This window comes from Balaenoptera musculus, chromosome 9 (genome assembly GCF_009873245.2).
Source record: "Balaenoptera musculus isolate JJ_BM4_2016_0621 chromosome 9, mBalMus1.pri.v3, whole genome shotgun sequence".
In the NCBI taxonomy this organism is placed as follows: domain Eukaryota; kingdom Metazoa; phylum Chordata; class Mammalia; order Artiodactyla; family Balaenopteridae; genus Balaenoptera; species Balaenoptera musculus.
The window spans coordinates 21970813-21987544 of NC_045793.1; the positions used below are offsets into that span (position 1 = coordinate 21970813).

General features: G+C 37.5%; 1 protein-coding gene across 3 annotated transcripts in view; it reads right to left on the reverse strand.

Annotated features, from left to right (window-relative positions):
- The window catches only part of MKLN1 (muskelin 1), a 359471-nt gene that overhangs the window by 10642 nt on the left and 332097 nt on the right, over window positions 1–16732 (reverse strand). For all 3 annotated transcript variants that reach the window (XM_036863622.1, XM_036863621.1, XM_036863624.1), the window contains one exon: window positions 3700–3754. In XM_036863622.1, the coding sequence (XP_036719517.1) occupies window positions 3700–3754 (55 nt within the window). The remainder of the gene's footprint in view (window positions 1–3699; window positions 3755–16732) is intronic.

Genomic DNA, 16732 nt, shown 5'->3' on the forward strand with positions numbered 1-16732 from the left:
ATTTATTTAAAAAATTAATTTATTTTATTTATTCTTTTTTTTGGCTGCGTTGGGTCTTCATTGCTGTGCGCAGGCTTCCTCTAGCTGTGGCAAGCGAGGTCTAATCTTCGTTGCAGTGCATGGGCTCTAGGTGCTTGGGCTTCGGCAGTTATGGCACGTGGGCTCAGTAGTTGTGGCTTGCAGGCTCTAGAGCACAGGCTCAGTAGTTGTGGTGCACGGGCTTAGTTGCTCTGCGGCATGTGGGATCTTCCCGGCCCAGGGCTTGAACCCGTGTCCCCTGTGTTCGCAGGTGGATTCTTAACCACTGCGCCACCAGGGAAGCCCCAGGAATATACTTTTTTGTTTGTTTGTTTGTTTTTGTTTAACAGATTTTTTTTTTAATTAATTAATTTATTTTTGGCTGTGTTGGGTCTTCGTTTCTGTGAGAGGGCTTTCTCTAGTTGCGGCAAGCGGGGGCCACTCTTCATCACGGTGCGCGGGCCTCTCACTATCGCGGCCTCTCTTATTGCGGAGCACAGGCTCCAGGCGCGCAGGCTCAGTAATTGTGGCTCACGGGCCCAGTTGCTCCGTGGCATGTGGGATCTTCCCAGACCAGGGCTCGAACCCGTGTCCCCTGCATTGGCAGGCAGATTCTCAAACACTGCGCCACCAGGGAAGCCCCAGGAATATACTTTTAAGTTAACATCCTATACAGGCTAGGTAGCTTTTCCTATTTATGGTAATAAGGAAGAAATAGCAAGAATTCTCATTTTTCTCCTAGATAGAAGTTTCTTTGTGTTTACATTTCTTATTTCTAAAATAAACTCATTATTATATAAAAATCACCTGTAAACATGTGGGCTAAAGACAGGAGGCTGAAGAAAGTCTCTTGGTGGATTTAGTACAAGTATACAGGTTAAAAGGGCACAGTAAATGCTGTGAAACCCCTAAGGTTCCTCATTCACGAATGTCAACACACTGCCAAAGAGCACTGCACTTTAGACATAAAATATTTTAAACAGTTGCCTGAATTCATACTTGCACATCACATACGGACTATAAAACTTCTAAAGAAAGGTGTGAAGACCAAGAAAGGCAATATGCTTCTACAGACCAGATTTTCCCTGTCACATACCTTGCTGAAAATATGCTCTTAAAATTAGCAGAAAGCCCAAGTTCAAGCTTCAAAGTGCCCACAGCCACAGACACAGACACAGTAGCTCTAAGCTAAAGATCCCCAAAGGTTATTTTTCTCCGAAGTCAGTCATTTTTCAAAACTAAGATAATGCCAGCTGTTTGCAAATCATTTTCCATCTTTCTAAATCTTTAAATTACATATAACATTAGTAAATACTTTAATTCTAAGAGGTTAAGATAAACTGGATGAATTCTGAAGGAAGTCAGACAGTTTGGTTGAGCCAAATTTGGCAGGACATAATTTAGAAAACAAAATATTCAGTTATCTATACATGAAAAGTGTATACATCTATACATAAAATAACCCATTAGATTTCAATTCTAAGTGGCATAAAGGTAAAACAATCAGACAGAAAATGAATGAGAATAAGAACCAGGAACTCTAAATAGGCATGAAACCTTTTGAAAGGTACTTTTTGTTTATAAATAATATATCAAATTTCTCCTTATTAAAATTAGCATATAACCTGAATTTGCTCCTCATCCAAATTCACCAATGTTACAAAGATTACATTTATAAAGAAGGTAGTAATACTAGTACCTGAATGGAGCACTTACTAAGTATTTCATTTTGTTGTTTTTCATAATTACTTAATTCTCTCAACAACTTGAGGTAAGTACTCTGCTTACCTCCATTTTATAGATGAAGAACTTAATGCTTAGAAAGGTGAATTGTTCAAAGTCACTTTTAAAATTAGCAAGTGGCAGAGCTGATATCTAAACCTAGATTCTGACCCTTAACCACTATACTACACTCTTATCTCTTAACTACTAAACTGCCTCCCTTCAGACAGGTAGGAAACAAAACCCCACAGAAAATTTCCCTTTTTGTATTTTTTTCTGTTGTGTTTGTACGGATCTCAGTGTAGCTGAAGTTTAGAATCCAACTAAAACAAACTGTTCCTGACAAAATATATTAGCTGACAGTGAATAGGGCAGAGAAAGAAGAAGAGAGTTAATAAGCTAAAAGTAAAACATTTGCTGACACCAGTCTAACATATTCAAATGACTGCCAAAAAATTCTTGTTCTAAAGGCTAAATATAAGTCAGCCAGAGATATTTCAGTGCTGTCCACCATTAAAATAAAAATAATGGCTCTGGGCTGCAGTATCCATACTTAACAAGGCACACATTTATTCAAACTGAGTATCTATATGCCAGGCTCTCAGTTCCTGTATCACTAAACCTGTTACAAATGATAAAATTCAAAAGGGTGTGAACTTTCTAAAATAATGCCTATAACTAGACTCTCCATCTCAGGGTTGAGATTTCTAACAACCTGAAAACATTTTTTAAAAGCCCTTTGAGTGTATGGAATAGTGGTAAACAATTATATAAATTTTTAGGAGAACCTACTGGAGTTACGTTTTATAGCAGTCCTCTTGCCCTGTGGAAACCTGCATATTCTGGAATTAGAACTCAGGACTGCAGTTGCCTTGATCAGTAGAGTAGCCTCAATTACTCATTAAGAAAAAACAAAACAAAGGGCAAGACCCCAAGAGACACTGCTACTATTTCCCATCCCAGTGAGAAACACCATCACTGTATGTCTCTTTTTTTTTCCTTTGAGGTATGTTTCACCTTTAAGAGACAAAAGGTCAAACAATGAAGAAATTAAACTGATATTCCAAAGTGTTATTTAATTCCAAAGATAAAGAGAAGTACTTATATTACATATGCTGGAAAATTTCGGTACTATTGCTCGACTCTAAGGCAAACTAAAAATAGCACCAGCATTAATGAGATTAATATGCATTCACTGTGTGACTGCATAATGACAAGAGGAAAGCTGGAAATTCCCATACTTCAAAAGGCTACTATCTTGTTGAAAAACTGAAGCTATAATGACTTATCCTAACTAAAAGATCCTTGAAAATTCACCTGACTAAAGCTCTGGATTCTGGAACTTCTACAGACTCCCCACTTTACTACAATCTAGTTTAACTACTTTAATAATTCATTAATACTAAATGAGAGTACTACAAAGTGAAAACTGATGCCCATATCTGGGATGCTTGAGAAACACTTGAACAATTAAGATACCAACATACAAAAATACCCATTATCAGGAAAGAGGTAATTCGTTCCTCTGCTCCCAAACATTTATTTCATTGCCCACTCCATCACCATTCTGTTGACACCACACAATTTCACAAAGAACAAACTGAGAGGAAAACCATTCAACCAACAAGTGTTAATTCATGGTAAGTATATCAGTAATACAGTCTGCATTCCAAAACAACATTATACACATTAATTTATTTTGATCAGGCTTCTATTGCCATCTGTTTGCATAATAACCCAGCAATTGGTGTAATAGGAACTGCAAACTGATCCATGACCTGGTGACTGATGCCTGGAAAATAACCTTGTAGCAGGTTATTAGAAATTTTGCATGCTACCTTGAAACTTGCATCATTTGTTTGGATGACATCTCATCTGATGTTTCATTTAAAAGAAATCAAAATCCAACCTCCCAAATTCTAGGGCATATGGCCGGATAAATTACACTGGAATACTTACCTAGAGCTGTGAAATCTGAACCAGATTTAAACAGAGCTGAAGCTAGGAGCTGAAACTGTGGAGGGGAAGAGAAAAAAGCAAATTAGCTAGGTAAGCACATTGGAGAAAAAACTCCTATAATTTCGACCATTCATTAGCCACTGGATGTCTCCGCACATGTGTTGCATAAGTCTATTCACCAAAAAGTGGCTAGAACAACACCGTATTTAGATTAAACAACATGCTGACTTTTCTAGTGGACTGCTATTATCATTTTCCAAAATACTAGACCAAGTCCTGGAATTACTTTATTTTAAAAATATATTAAAGTATGTATTTATTAAGGAACAATAGGTCAACTGAAATATAAAATATTACTCACTACCATATGATCCAGCAATTCCACTCTTGAGTATACATCCAAAGAAAATGAAAACACTAATTTGAAAAGATACATGCACTCCAATGTTCACAGCAGCATGATTTACAATAGTCTGATATGGAAGCAACCTAACTGTCCATCAACAGATGAATGGATAAAGAAGATGTGGTATATATATATACAATGGAATACTACTCAGCCATAAAAAAGAATGAAATAATGCCATTTGCAACAACATGGATGGACCTAGAGGGTATTATGCTAAGTGAAATAAGTCAGACAGAGAAAGACAAATACTAGATGTTACCACTTATACGTGGAACCTAAAGAATAAATGAATGAATAAAACAAAACAGAAAGACTCACAGATAGAGAGAACAAACTAGTGGTTACCAATGGGAAGATGGAAAGGGGTAGGGGCAGGACAGAGATAAGATTAAGAGGTACAAACTACTATGTATAAAATAAATAAGCTACAAAGATACATTGTACAGCACAGGGAATATAGCCAGTATTTCATAATAACTTTAAATGGGATATAATCTATAAAAGTATTGAATCACTATTTTACACACCTGAAACTAATATAATATTGTAAATCAACTATACTTCGATTAAAGAAAAAGAAAATTACTCATTTGGGAATCTATCACATATAGAGAGACTGATGCCCTGTGTACACAGTTATTGAACTTCTAGTAAATATGAATTCTCACTTCAAAAATAAATGCATGCTGCTGTAAAACACCTGATGTCTCTGTGTAAATCAAACTCTGAGAAAAAAAGCATGGTTATTATGCATAAGCCACCCCTAAATTACAACTTAGATTGGTATTCCATGGTCATATATAATTGTATTATTATATAATTATAAAGGCTCAAAGGTCTTTTTTACATTGAAAAAATGTTGTGTTGATTAGATTCCCAGGCTAGCCAGAGTTAGTTTAAATCAGACAATGCAACTGAACAATGACAAAATAAGATAAAACTATTGCATCACTGGTACTTTAACAAATTGGTAAAGAAATAAAAATTTAGGAGAACTATTCATATTTATCTTGAATGAGGATATTGGAAAACAGGTCAGTTAAAGGAAGGAATAAGAGTATACAAATGAGTAGAATCTCAATGGAGTTTACTTGGCACTTTGCGAGGCTTGAGCAGTTGATACCACTGATTCTTCAGGACGTATTTGACACTTAATACTTGTAGCCTTTAAAATTTCAGGTATCAGTCACCTGATTAATGATCCTTTGAATGTAAGAAACTGGACAAATTAGTTAGGAAAAAATGGGATAAAAGGAAGAGTTAAAAATGTATGAAACTACTTCATATATTCTGGGTATCAGTCCTCTGTCAGACGTATCTACTGCAGATATTATTTAGTCTGAGGCTTGTCTATTTTTATTTTTATTTTTTACTTGTGGCCACATAGTGTGGCCTGTGGGATCTCAGTTCCCCGACCAGGGATCGAACCCAGGCCCTCTGCTGTGAAACCCTGAAGTCCCAATCACTGGACCACCAGAGAATTCCCTCATCTATTTTTTTTGATAGTGTCTTTTAATGAGTAGAAATTTTAATTTTGTTGAAGTCCAATTTGTCAACTTTTTATGATTAGTGCCTTTTGTGTCATGTCCAAGAAAGCTTTGCTTATCCCAAGGTTGTGAAGATAATCTGTTTTCTTCTTAAAGTTTCATTGTTTTGGGTTTTATACTTAGATCCATAATCCATCTTAATTTTTGTGTTAAGAGTGAAATAGGGGATGGAGTAGAAGGACGTGCTCTCACTCCCTCTTGCGAGAGCACCAGAATCACAACTGGCTGCTGGACAATCATTGACAGGAAGACCCTGGACTTCACCAAGGAGGATACCCCACGTCCAAGGACAGAGGAGAAGCCACAGTGAGACGGTAGGAGGGGCGCAATCAGAGTAAAATCAAATCCCATAACTGCTGGGTGGGTGACTCACAGACTGGCGAACACTTATACCACAGAAGTCCACCCACTGGAGTGAAGGTTCTGAGCCCCACGTCAGGCTTCCCAACCTGGGGGTCCGGCAATGGGAGGAGGAATTCCTAGAGAATCCGACTTTGAAGCCTAGTGGGAATTGATTGCAGGACTTTGGCAGGACTGGGGGAAACAGAGACCCCACTCTTGGAGGGCACACACAAAGTAATGTGTGCATCGGGACCCAGGGGAAGGAGCAGTGACCCTGGGGGAGACTGAACCAGACCTACCTGCTGGTGTTGGGGGGTCTCCTGCAGAGGCGAGTGGTGGCTGTGTTTCACCGTGGGGATAAGGACACTGGCAGCAGAGGTTCTGAGAAGTTCTCCTTGGCGTGAGCCCTCTCAGAGTCTGCCATTAACCCCACCAAAGAGCACGGGTAGGCTCCAGTGTTGGGTTGCCTCAGGCAAAACAACCAACAGGGAGGGAACCCAGCCCCACCCATCAACAGTCAAGTGGATTAAGGTTTTACTGAGCTCTGAGGCCACAGCAACAGGGAGGGAACCCAGCCCCACCCATCAACAGTCAAGTGGATTAAGGTTTTACTGAGCTCTGACCGCCACAGCAACAGTCAGCTCTACCCACCACCAGAGCCTCCCATCAAGCCTCTTAGATAGCCTCAACCACCAGAGGGCAGACAACAGAAGCAAGAAAAACTACAATCCTGCAGCCTGTGGACCAAAAACCACAGTTACAGAAAGATAGAGAAGATGAAAAGGCAGAGGGCTATGTACCAGATGAAGGAACAAGAAAAAAACCCAGAAAAACAACTAAATGAAGTGGAGATAGGCAACCTTCCAGAAAAAGAATTCAGAATAATGATAGTGAAGATGATCCAGGACCTCGGAATAAGAATGGAGGCAAAGATTGAGAAGATGCAAGAAATGATTAACAAAGACCTAGAAGAATTAAAGAACAAACAGAGATGACCAATACAATAACTGAAATGAAAACTACACTAGAAGGAATCAATAGCAGAATAACTGAGGCAGAAGAACGGATAAGTGACCTGGAAGACAGAATGGTGGAATTCACTGCTGCGGAACAGACTAAAGAAAAAAGAATGAAAAGAAATGAAGACAGCCTAAGAGACCTCTGGGACAACATTAAACGCAACAACATTCGCAATATAGGGGTCCCAGAAGGAGAAGAGGGAGAGAAAGGACCAGAGAAAATATTTGAAGAGATTATAGTCGAAAACTTCCCTAACATGGGAAAGGAAATAGCCACCCAAGTCCAGGAAGCGCAGAGAGTCCCATACAGAATAAACCCAAGGAGAAACACGCCGAGACACATAGTAATCAAAGTGGCAAAAATTAAAGACAAAGAAAAATTATTGAAAGCAACAAGGGAAAAACAACAAATAACATACAAGGGAACTCCCATAAGGTTAACAGCTGATTTCTCAGCAGAAACTCTGCAAGCCAGAAGGGAGTGGCATGATATACTTAAAGTGATGAAAGGGAATAACCTACAACCAAGATTACTCTACCCAGCAAGGATCTCATTTAGATTTGATGGAGAAATCAAAAGCTTTACAGACAAGCAAAAGCTAAGAGAATTCAGCACCACCAAACCAGCTCTACGACAAATGCTAAAGGAACTTCTCTAAGTGGGAAACACAAGAGAAGAAAAGGACCTACAAAAACAAACCCAAAACAATTAAGAAAATGGTCATAGGAACATACATATCGATAATTACCTTAAACGTGAATGCATTAAATGCCCCAACCAAAAGACATAGACTGGCTGAATGGATACAAAAACAAGACCCATATATATGCTGTCTACAAGAGACCCACTTTAGACCTAGGGACACATACAGACTGAAAGTGAGGGGATGGAAAAAGATATTCCATGCAATGGAAATCAAAAGAAAGCTGGAGTAGCTATACTCATATCAGATAAAATAGACTTTAAAATAAAGAATGTTACAAGAGACAAGGAAGGACACTACATAATGATCCAGGGATCAATCCAAGAAGAAGATATAACAATTATAAATATATATGCACCCAACATAGGAGCACCTCAATACATAAGGCAACTGCTAACAGCTATAAAAGAGGAAATCGACAGTAACACAATAATAGTGGGGGACTTTAACACCTCACTTACACCAATGGACAGATCATCCAAAATGAAAATAAATAAGGAAACAGAAGCTTTAAATGACACAATAGACCAGATAGATTTAATTGATATATATAGGACATTCCATCCAAAAACAGCAGATTACACGTTCTTCTCAAGTGCGCACGGAACATTCTCCAGGATAGATCACATCTTGGGTCACAAATCAAGCCTCAGTAAATTTAAGAAAATTGAAATCATATCAAGCATCTTTTCTGACCACAACGCTATGAGATTAGAAATGAATTACAGGGAAAAAAACGTAAAAAAGACAAACACATGGAGGCTAAACAATACGTTACTAAATAACCAAGAGATCACTGAAGAAATCAAAGAGGAAATCAAAAAATACCTAGAGACAAATGACAATGAAAACACGACGACCCAAAACCTATGGGATGCAGCAAAAGCAGTTCTAAGAGGGAAGTTTATAGCTATACAAGCCTACCTCAAGAAACAAGAAAAATCTCAAGTAAACAATCTAACCTTACACCTAAAGAAACTAGAGAAAGAAGAACAAACAAAACCCAAAGTTAGCAGAAGGAAAGAAATCATAAAGATCAGAGCAGAAATAAATGAAATAGAAACAAAGAAAACAATAGCAAAGATCAATAAAACTAAAAGTTGGTTCTTTGAGAAGATAAACAAAATTGATAAGCCATTAGCCAGACTCATCAAGAAAAAGAGGGAGAGGACTCAAATTAATAAAATCAGAAATGAAAAAGGAGAAGTTACAACAGACACCGCAGAAATACAAAGCATCCTAAGAGACTACTACAAGCAACTTTATGCCAATAAAATGGACAACCTGGAAGAAATGGACAAATTCTTAGACAGGTATAACCTTCCAAGACTGAACCAGGAAGAAACAGAAAATATGAACAGACCAATCACAAGTAATGAAATTGAAACTGTGATTAAAAATCTTCCAACAAACAAAAGTCCAGGACCAGATGGCTTCACAGGTGAATTCTATCAAACATTTAGAGAAGAGCTAACACCCATCCTTCTCAAACTCTTCCAAAAAATTGCAGAGGAAGGAACACTCCCAAACTCATTCTGTGAGGCCACCATCACCCTGATACCAAAACCAGACAAAGACACTACAAAAAAAGAAAATTACAGACCAATATCACTGATGAATATAGATGCAAAAATCCTCAACAAAATACTAGCAAACAGAATCCAACAACACATTAAAAGGATCATACACCACGATAAAGTGGGATTTATCCCAGGGATGCAAGGATTCTTCAATGTACGCAAATCAATCAATGTGATACACCATATTAACAAATTGAAGAATAAAAACCATATGATCATCTCAATAGATGCAGAAAAAGCTTTTGACAAAATTCAACACCCATTTCTGATAAAAACTCTCCAGAAAGTGGGCATAGAGGGAACCTACCTCAACATAATAAAGGCCATATATGACAAACCCACAGCAAACATCATTCTCAATGGTGAAAAACTGAAAGCATTTCCTCTAAGATCAGGAACGAGACAAGGATGTCCACTCTCACCACTATTATTCAACATAGTTCTGGAAGTCCTAGCCACGGCAATCAGAGAAGAAAAAGAAATAAAAGGAATACAAATTGGAAAGAAGAAGTAAAACTGTCACTGTTTGCGGATGACATGATACTATACATAGAGAATCCTAAAACTGCCACCAGAAAACTGCTAGAGCTAATTAATGAATATGGTAAAGTTGCAGGATACAAAATTAATGCACAGAAATCTCTTGCATTCCTATACACTAATGACGAAAAATCTGAAAGAGAAATTATGGAAACACTCCCATTTACCATTGCAACAAAAAGAATAAAATACCTAGGAATAAACCTACCTAGGGAGACAAAAGACCTGTATGCAGAAAACTATAAGACACTGATGAAAGAAATTAAAGATGATACCAACAGATGGAGAGATATACCATGTTCTTGGATTGGAAGAATCAACATTGTGAAAATGACTATACTACCCAAAGCAATCTACAGATTCAATGCAATCCCTATCAAATTACCAATGGCATTTTTTACGGAGCTAGAACAAATCATCTTAAAATTTGTATGGAGACACAAAAGACCCCGAATAGCCAAAGCAGTCTTGAGGCAAAAAAATGGAGCTGGAGGAATCAGACTCCCTGACTTCAGACTATACTACAAAGCTACAGTAATCAAGGCAATATGGTACTGGCACAAAAACAGAAACATAGATCAATGGAACAAGATAGAAAGCCCAGAGATTAACCCACGAACCTATGATCAACTTATCTATGACAAAGGAGGCAAAGATATACAATGGAGAAAAGACAGTCTCTTCAATAAGTGGTGCTGGGAAAACTGGACAGCTACATGTAAAAGAATGAAATTAGAATACTCCCTAACACCATACACAAAAATAAACTCAAAATGGATTAGAGACCTAAATATAAGACCGGACACTATAAAACTCTTAGAGGAAAACATAGGAAGAACACTCTTTGACATAAATCACAGCAAGATCTTTTTTGATCCACCTCCTAGAGTAATGGAAATAAAAACAAAAATAAACAAGTGGGACCTAATGAAACTTCAAAGCTTTTGCACAGCAAAGGAAACCATAAAGAAGACGAAAAGACAACCCTCAGAATGGGAGAAAATATTTGCAAATGAATCAACGGACAAAGGATTAATCTCCAAAATATATAAACAGCTCATTCAGCTCAATATCAAAGAAACAAACACCCCAATCCAAAAATGGGCAGAAGACCTAAATAGACATTTCTCCAAAGAAGACATACAGACGGCCACGAAGCACATGAAAAGATGCTCAACATCACTAATTATTAGAGAAATGCAAATCAAAACTACAATGAGGTATCACCTCACTCCTGTTAGAATGGGCATCATCAGAAAATCTACAAACAACAAATGCTGGAGAGGGTGTGGAGAAAAGGGAAACCTCTTGCACTGTTGGTGGGAATGTAAATTGATACAGCCACTATGGAGAACAATATGGAGGTTCCTTAAAAAACTAAAAATAGAATTACCATATGACCCAGCAATCCCACTACTGGGCATATATCCAGAGAAAACCGTAATTCAGAAAGACACATGCACCCGAATGTTCATTGCAGCACTATTTACAATAGCCAGGTCATGGAAGCAACCTAAATGCCCATCAACAGACGAATGGATAAAGAAGTTGTGGTACATATATACAATGGAATATTACTCAGCCATAAAAAGGAACGAAATTGAGTCATTTGTTGAGACGTGGATGGATCTAGAGACTGTCATACAGAGTGAAGTAAGTCAGAAAGAGAAAAACAAATATCGTATATTAATGCATGTGTGTGGAACCTAGAAAAATGGTACAGATGAGCCAGTTTGCAGGGCAGAAGTTGAGACACAGATGTAGAGAATGGACATATGGACACCAAGGGGGGAAAACTGCGGTGAGATGGGGATGGTGGTGTGCTGAATTGGGCGATTGGGATTGACATGTATACACTGATGTGTATAAAATTGATGCCTAATAAGAACCTGCAGTATAAAAAAACAAACAAAACAACTAATACTAAACTTTCATTGGGTTATTTGTATGGAAATATGTTAATATAAATGTTTCAGACATTACATGAAATTTCTAAAAATCCTATATTTGTATGGAAATATGTATGGAAATATGTTAATATAAATGTTTCAGACATTACATGAAATTTCTAAAAATCTTATATTTGTATTTGTATGGAAATATGTATGGAAATATGTTAATATAAATGTTTCAGACATTACATGAAATTTCTAAAAATCTTACATATTCTGGTATAATGTTATAAGTAATAATCCTAGTTATTACTTTAAAATGTATATCTCAGAAATAACTAATTTTCTTGTCAACTGCATTATTATGAACTTTCATCAAATCTTTAACCGTGGTCATTTTTAAGTCTTTTGTCATTTACAGACAGTTCTGGGTGTACTCTGATGATTTTGCAAATATGTTCCTATAAAAGGCTTTCATCTTCAAGAAATTCATGGAAAAGACTCTGACAAGTACAGGTTTCTGGTAACTGACTGTACTGCTGAACTGAATGAATAAGCATTTTCAGAACTCTAATGAAAAACTGATGAACTCATAAAAGTGCTAACAAAAGATCAAGATGAAAAAAAAATTAATTACATGGGACTGAGTGAGCTGATGAGGATGAGCATAATTTTTGTGACTTTCTGTCTGAATTAAAAAAAAAAAAAAATCCCCACAAGGACTCAGAGGCAAAGAATATACAAATCAATTTTCACTGCAAAGTAAAGGAGCTGTTACAGTGGAGGATTACTGGACTGCATGTCAATATTATGACATAGTATGAGTGTGTTTCATGTTTGGTAATTGCAATCATTGTTGCTTTTGTTGTGGTCATCCATGTACAATGCTTGGTGTCAGTCTATTTATCTCTTGTAAAAATAAAATACAGTGTGTGTGTGTGAAAAAATAAAAAAATAAAAAGAAAAGAAAAGAAAAAAAAAAGAGTGAAATAGGGGTTGAGATATCCAGTTATTTAGCACTATTTGTTAAAAAAAGCTTTCCTTATTGGACTTGGTGCTCTGGTCAAAAAAATAAACTGACTGCATATATATGAGTCTGTTTCTGAACTCTATTCTGTTCTATTGATCTATTTGTCTATCCTTAAGGCAGTACCACACCACCTTGATTACTATGGCTCTATACAGAGTCCTGAAATCAGGTAGTATGAGACCTCCAACTTTTTCTTTTTTCAAGATTGTTTTAGCTAGTCCAGAGCCGTTGCATTTCGACTAAATTTTAGAATAAGTTTGTCTATCTCCTCAACAACAACAAAGAAACCCAAACTGGCTGGAATATTGAAAGGAACTGCATTAAATTATAAACCAATTTGGGGAGAATGGGCATCTCAACACTTTTTAGTCTTTCAAACCACAACTGTGATTTATTTCTCCATTTATTTAGCTATTCTTTAATTTCTTTGTCATCTAAAAATGCAAACAATTTTACTTCCTCCTTTCAAATCTATATGCTGTTTCTTTTTCTTACCATATCGTACAAGCTAGGACTTCTGGCACAATGCTAAATAGAGGTGTTGAAGCAGACAACCTTTCCTTGTCATAATCTTAGGGGAAAGGGTTTAATGTTTTACAATTAACTATGGTACTAGCTGTATGTTTTTCACAGATGTCCTTTATGAGATTTATGATGTCTCCTTTTATTCCTGGTTTGTTAAGAATTTTTATCATCAATGGGTTTTGCATTCTGTCAAATGCTTTTCTTCACTTATTGAGATGATCTGTGGTTTTTCTCTTTCATTCTGCCTATGTGGTGAAATATACTGATTTTCAAATGTGAAACCAACCTTGTACTCCTAGCATAAACCCCCTCTTGGCTACTGTGCATTAACCTTTTTATATATTGCTGGATTCAATTAACTAAAATTTTCTTAAGAATTTTGTATCTACATTCACAGGGGTATTGGTCTGTAATTTTCTTTGCTTGTAATGTCTTTTTTGGGTTTTTACATCAGAGTTAAGCTGCTTCATAAAAGGATTTAGAAGGTGTTCTGTCTTATTCTGATTTCTACGAATCTATACCAAATTGGCATTTTTTTCTTCCTTAAAGGGTTGATAGAATTTACTGATATAGCCATCCAGGCCTAGTATTTTCTCTCTTGGAAAGTTTTGAATTACAAATTCAATCTCTGTAATTGATATGGAGTTCCTTAAGATTTTCTAATTCTTCTTGTGTTAGTTTTGGTAAGTTGTATCTTTCAAGAAATTTGTCCATTTCATCAAGTTGCTGAATTTGTTGACAAACTTGTTCATATTATCTCCTTAGTACACTTTTAATGTAGGTAGGGCTGTAATGATCTCCCCTTTTCATTTGTGATGTTGATAATTTATGTTTTCATTATTTGTTTCCTTGGTAAGTCTTGCTAGAGGTTGACCAATTTTAGCCACTTTTTCAAAGAACAAACTTCACTTTTTACATTTTTTCTACTGTTTCCTATTTTACTAATTTCCTATATTCTAGTGAATACTTATTTGGGGTTAATTTGTTGCTCTTTTCTAACTTCTAAGATGAAAGATAAACTTCATTGGCTCTAAACAGAAGGATGGGGAGAAAACTGTTATTTTAACCATCCAATTAAATAAGTGGCATTGCGATGTACTGGCCTAGAGTTTCAACAGGTACTGAGTAATAGCACACAATCTGAATAAAGTCAGTCCTCTCTCCCCAGCTTCAGACTTGAATATCCAACTATCACTTCAACATCTCAAGCTGGCTGTTTCACAGGCATCTCAAACTGAACATATGCAAAATTAAACTCCTGATTCCAGTCAGGAGGCTCCACCTTCTCATTTCAGTTGACAGTAACTCCATCCTTCTAGTTTTTCAGGCTCAAAACTTTGGAGTAATTTCTTTCAAACCCTACATCCAATCATAAAATTCCGTTGGTTCTACCTTTAAAATACATTGAGGGGACTTCCTTGGTGGTGGAGTGGTTAAGAATCCGCCTGTCAATGCAGGGGACACGGGTTCCATCCCTGGTCCAGGAAGATCCCACATGCCTCAGAGCAAGTAAAAGCCTGTGTGCCACAACTGCTGAGCCTGCACTCTAGAGCCCGCGTGCCACAACTACTGAGTTCACGCACCGCAACTACTGAAGCCCGTGTGCCTAGAGCCCGTGCTCCACAAGAGAAGCCACCCAATGAGAAGCCTGCGCACCGCAACGAAGAGTATCTCCCGCTCGCTGCAACTAGAGAAAGCCCACGCGCAGCAACGAAGACCCAATGCAGCCAAAAAAGTATATACATACATACAAACATATATATATGTGTGTATATATATGTATGTGTGTGTATATATATATATAGAGAGAGAGAGAGAGAGAGAGAGGGAGGGAGGGAGGGAGGGAGGGAGAGAGAATCTGATCTATTTTACTTCTCACCATTTCTATTGCTACTACTTTGCTCTGAGCAACAATCCCCCTTGCTTAGATTTCTACACCTCCCTCATAGTTCTCTTTGCCCCCATCCTTGTTCCCTTTTAGTCTATTCTCAATAGTCAGAGTGACCAAATTAAAACATAAAGCAGATGATATCACTCCTCTGCATGGACAATACCCTGAACCGGCTCCCTATTCAGAGTAAAAGCCAAAGTCCTAATAATGACTTACAAAGTCATTCATAACCTGTTCTGCCAATCCCTGCTCTTACCTCTTGGACCTCATCTCTGACTACTTTCACTCTCCTTACCTCTACTCCAGCCACAAGTATCTCCTTGCTGTTCTAAACAAAGCCAAATATTCTCATCCCAGGGTCTCTGTTCTAGCCCTCCCTTTGCTAGGAATTATCTTCCCCAAATTATCTACTTAGATCACTCCCTCATATTCTTCAAGTCTTTGTGCAAATCTGATTTCCAAATGAGGTCTATTATGATTATTCTATTTAATACTGCAACTGCCCAATTCTTACCCCTTATATATATATATATATATATTTTTTTTTTTAAACGTAGATTTTATTTATTTATTTTTGGCTGCGTTGGGTCTTCGTTGCTGCGCGCGGGCTTTCTCTAGTCGCGGCAAGCGGGGGCTACTCTTCATTGCGGTGCGCGGGCTTCTCATTGTGGTGGCTTCTCTTGTCACAGAGCACGGGCTCTAGGCACGCGGGCTTCCATAGCTGTGGCTCGAGGGCTTCAGTAGTTGTGGCTCGCGGGCTCTAGAGCGCAGGCTCAGTAGTTGTGGTGCATGGGCTTAGTTGCTCCGCGGCATGTGGGATCTTCCCGGACCAGGGCTTGAACCCGGGTCCCCTGCGTTGGCAGGCGGATTCTGAATCACTGCGCCACCAGGGAAGTCCCCTTATATTTTTGATCTCTTTTTAACTTTCCTATAATACTTATCAAATTCTAATGCATGGTATAATTTATTTAATATGTTTATTGTTCCTCCCCACTAGTATGTAAGTACCTCCTGGGCAAGTATCTTGTTTGGTTCACTGGTATATCTCTTGTACCTAGAAGAATGCCTGGCATATTGTAGGAACTCTACACAATCTGTTAAATAAATGACACCGGTACTTTGGAAGCTCAGTAGAAAGATAATTAATACAAAGTGTGCAATACTGGCTGAAAACTTGTTTTTCTTGTTCCTTCTCTATTACAGAATCCTCTCTGAAAATGGTAGAATCAGTTTAGGCATCCTTTTCTTGGCCCTTTTCTAGAAAAAAATATAATGTTCATAAACTTTATTATAAGCTCATCACCAATTTAGAACCCATGCTCTGGAGACTGGAAGAAAGCAAAGAACCATTATTAGTTGATAGTCCACCAGCATTTTGTGACTAACAGACACAATGATGACGCAAAAAAGGGGGAGAAAAATCTAAAAACCACTTCTGGTTGCTGACAAAATCATTTAATATGATGAAAAATTTGTAAAACATACATAGAGAACAAAACCAAGCTACTACAGAAAATGAAGAGCAGTAAGGCCTTTCTCAAAAAGGGGAATGAT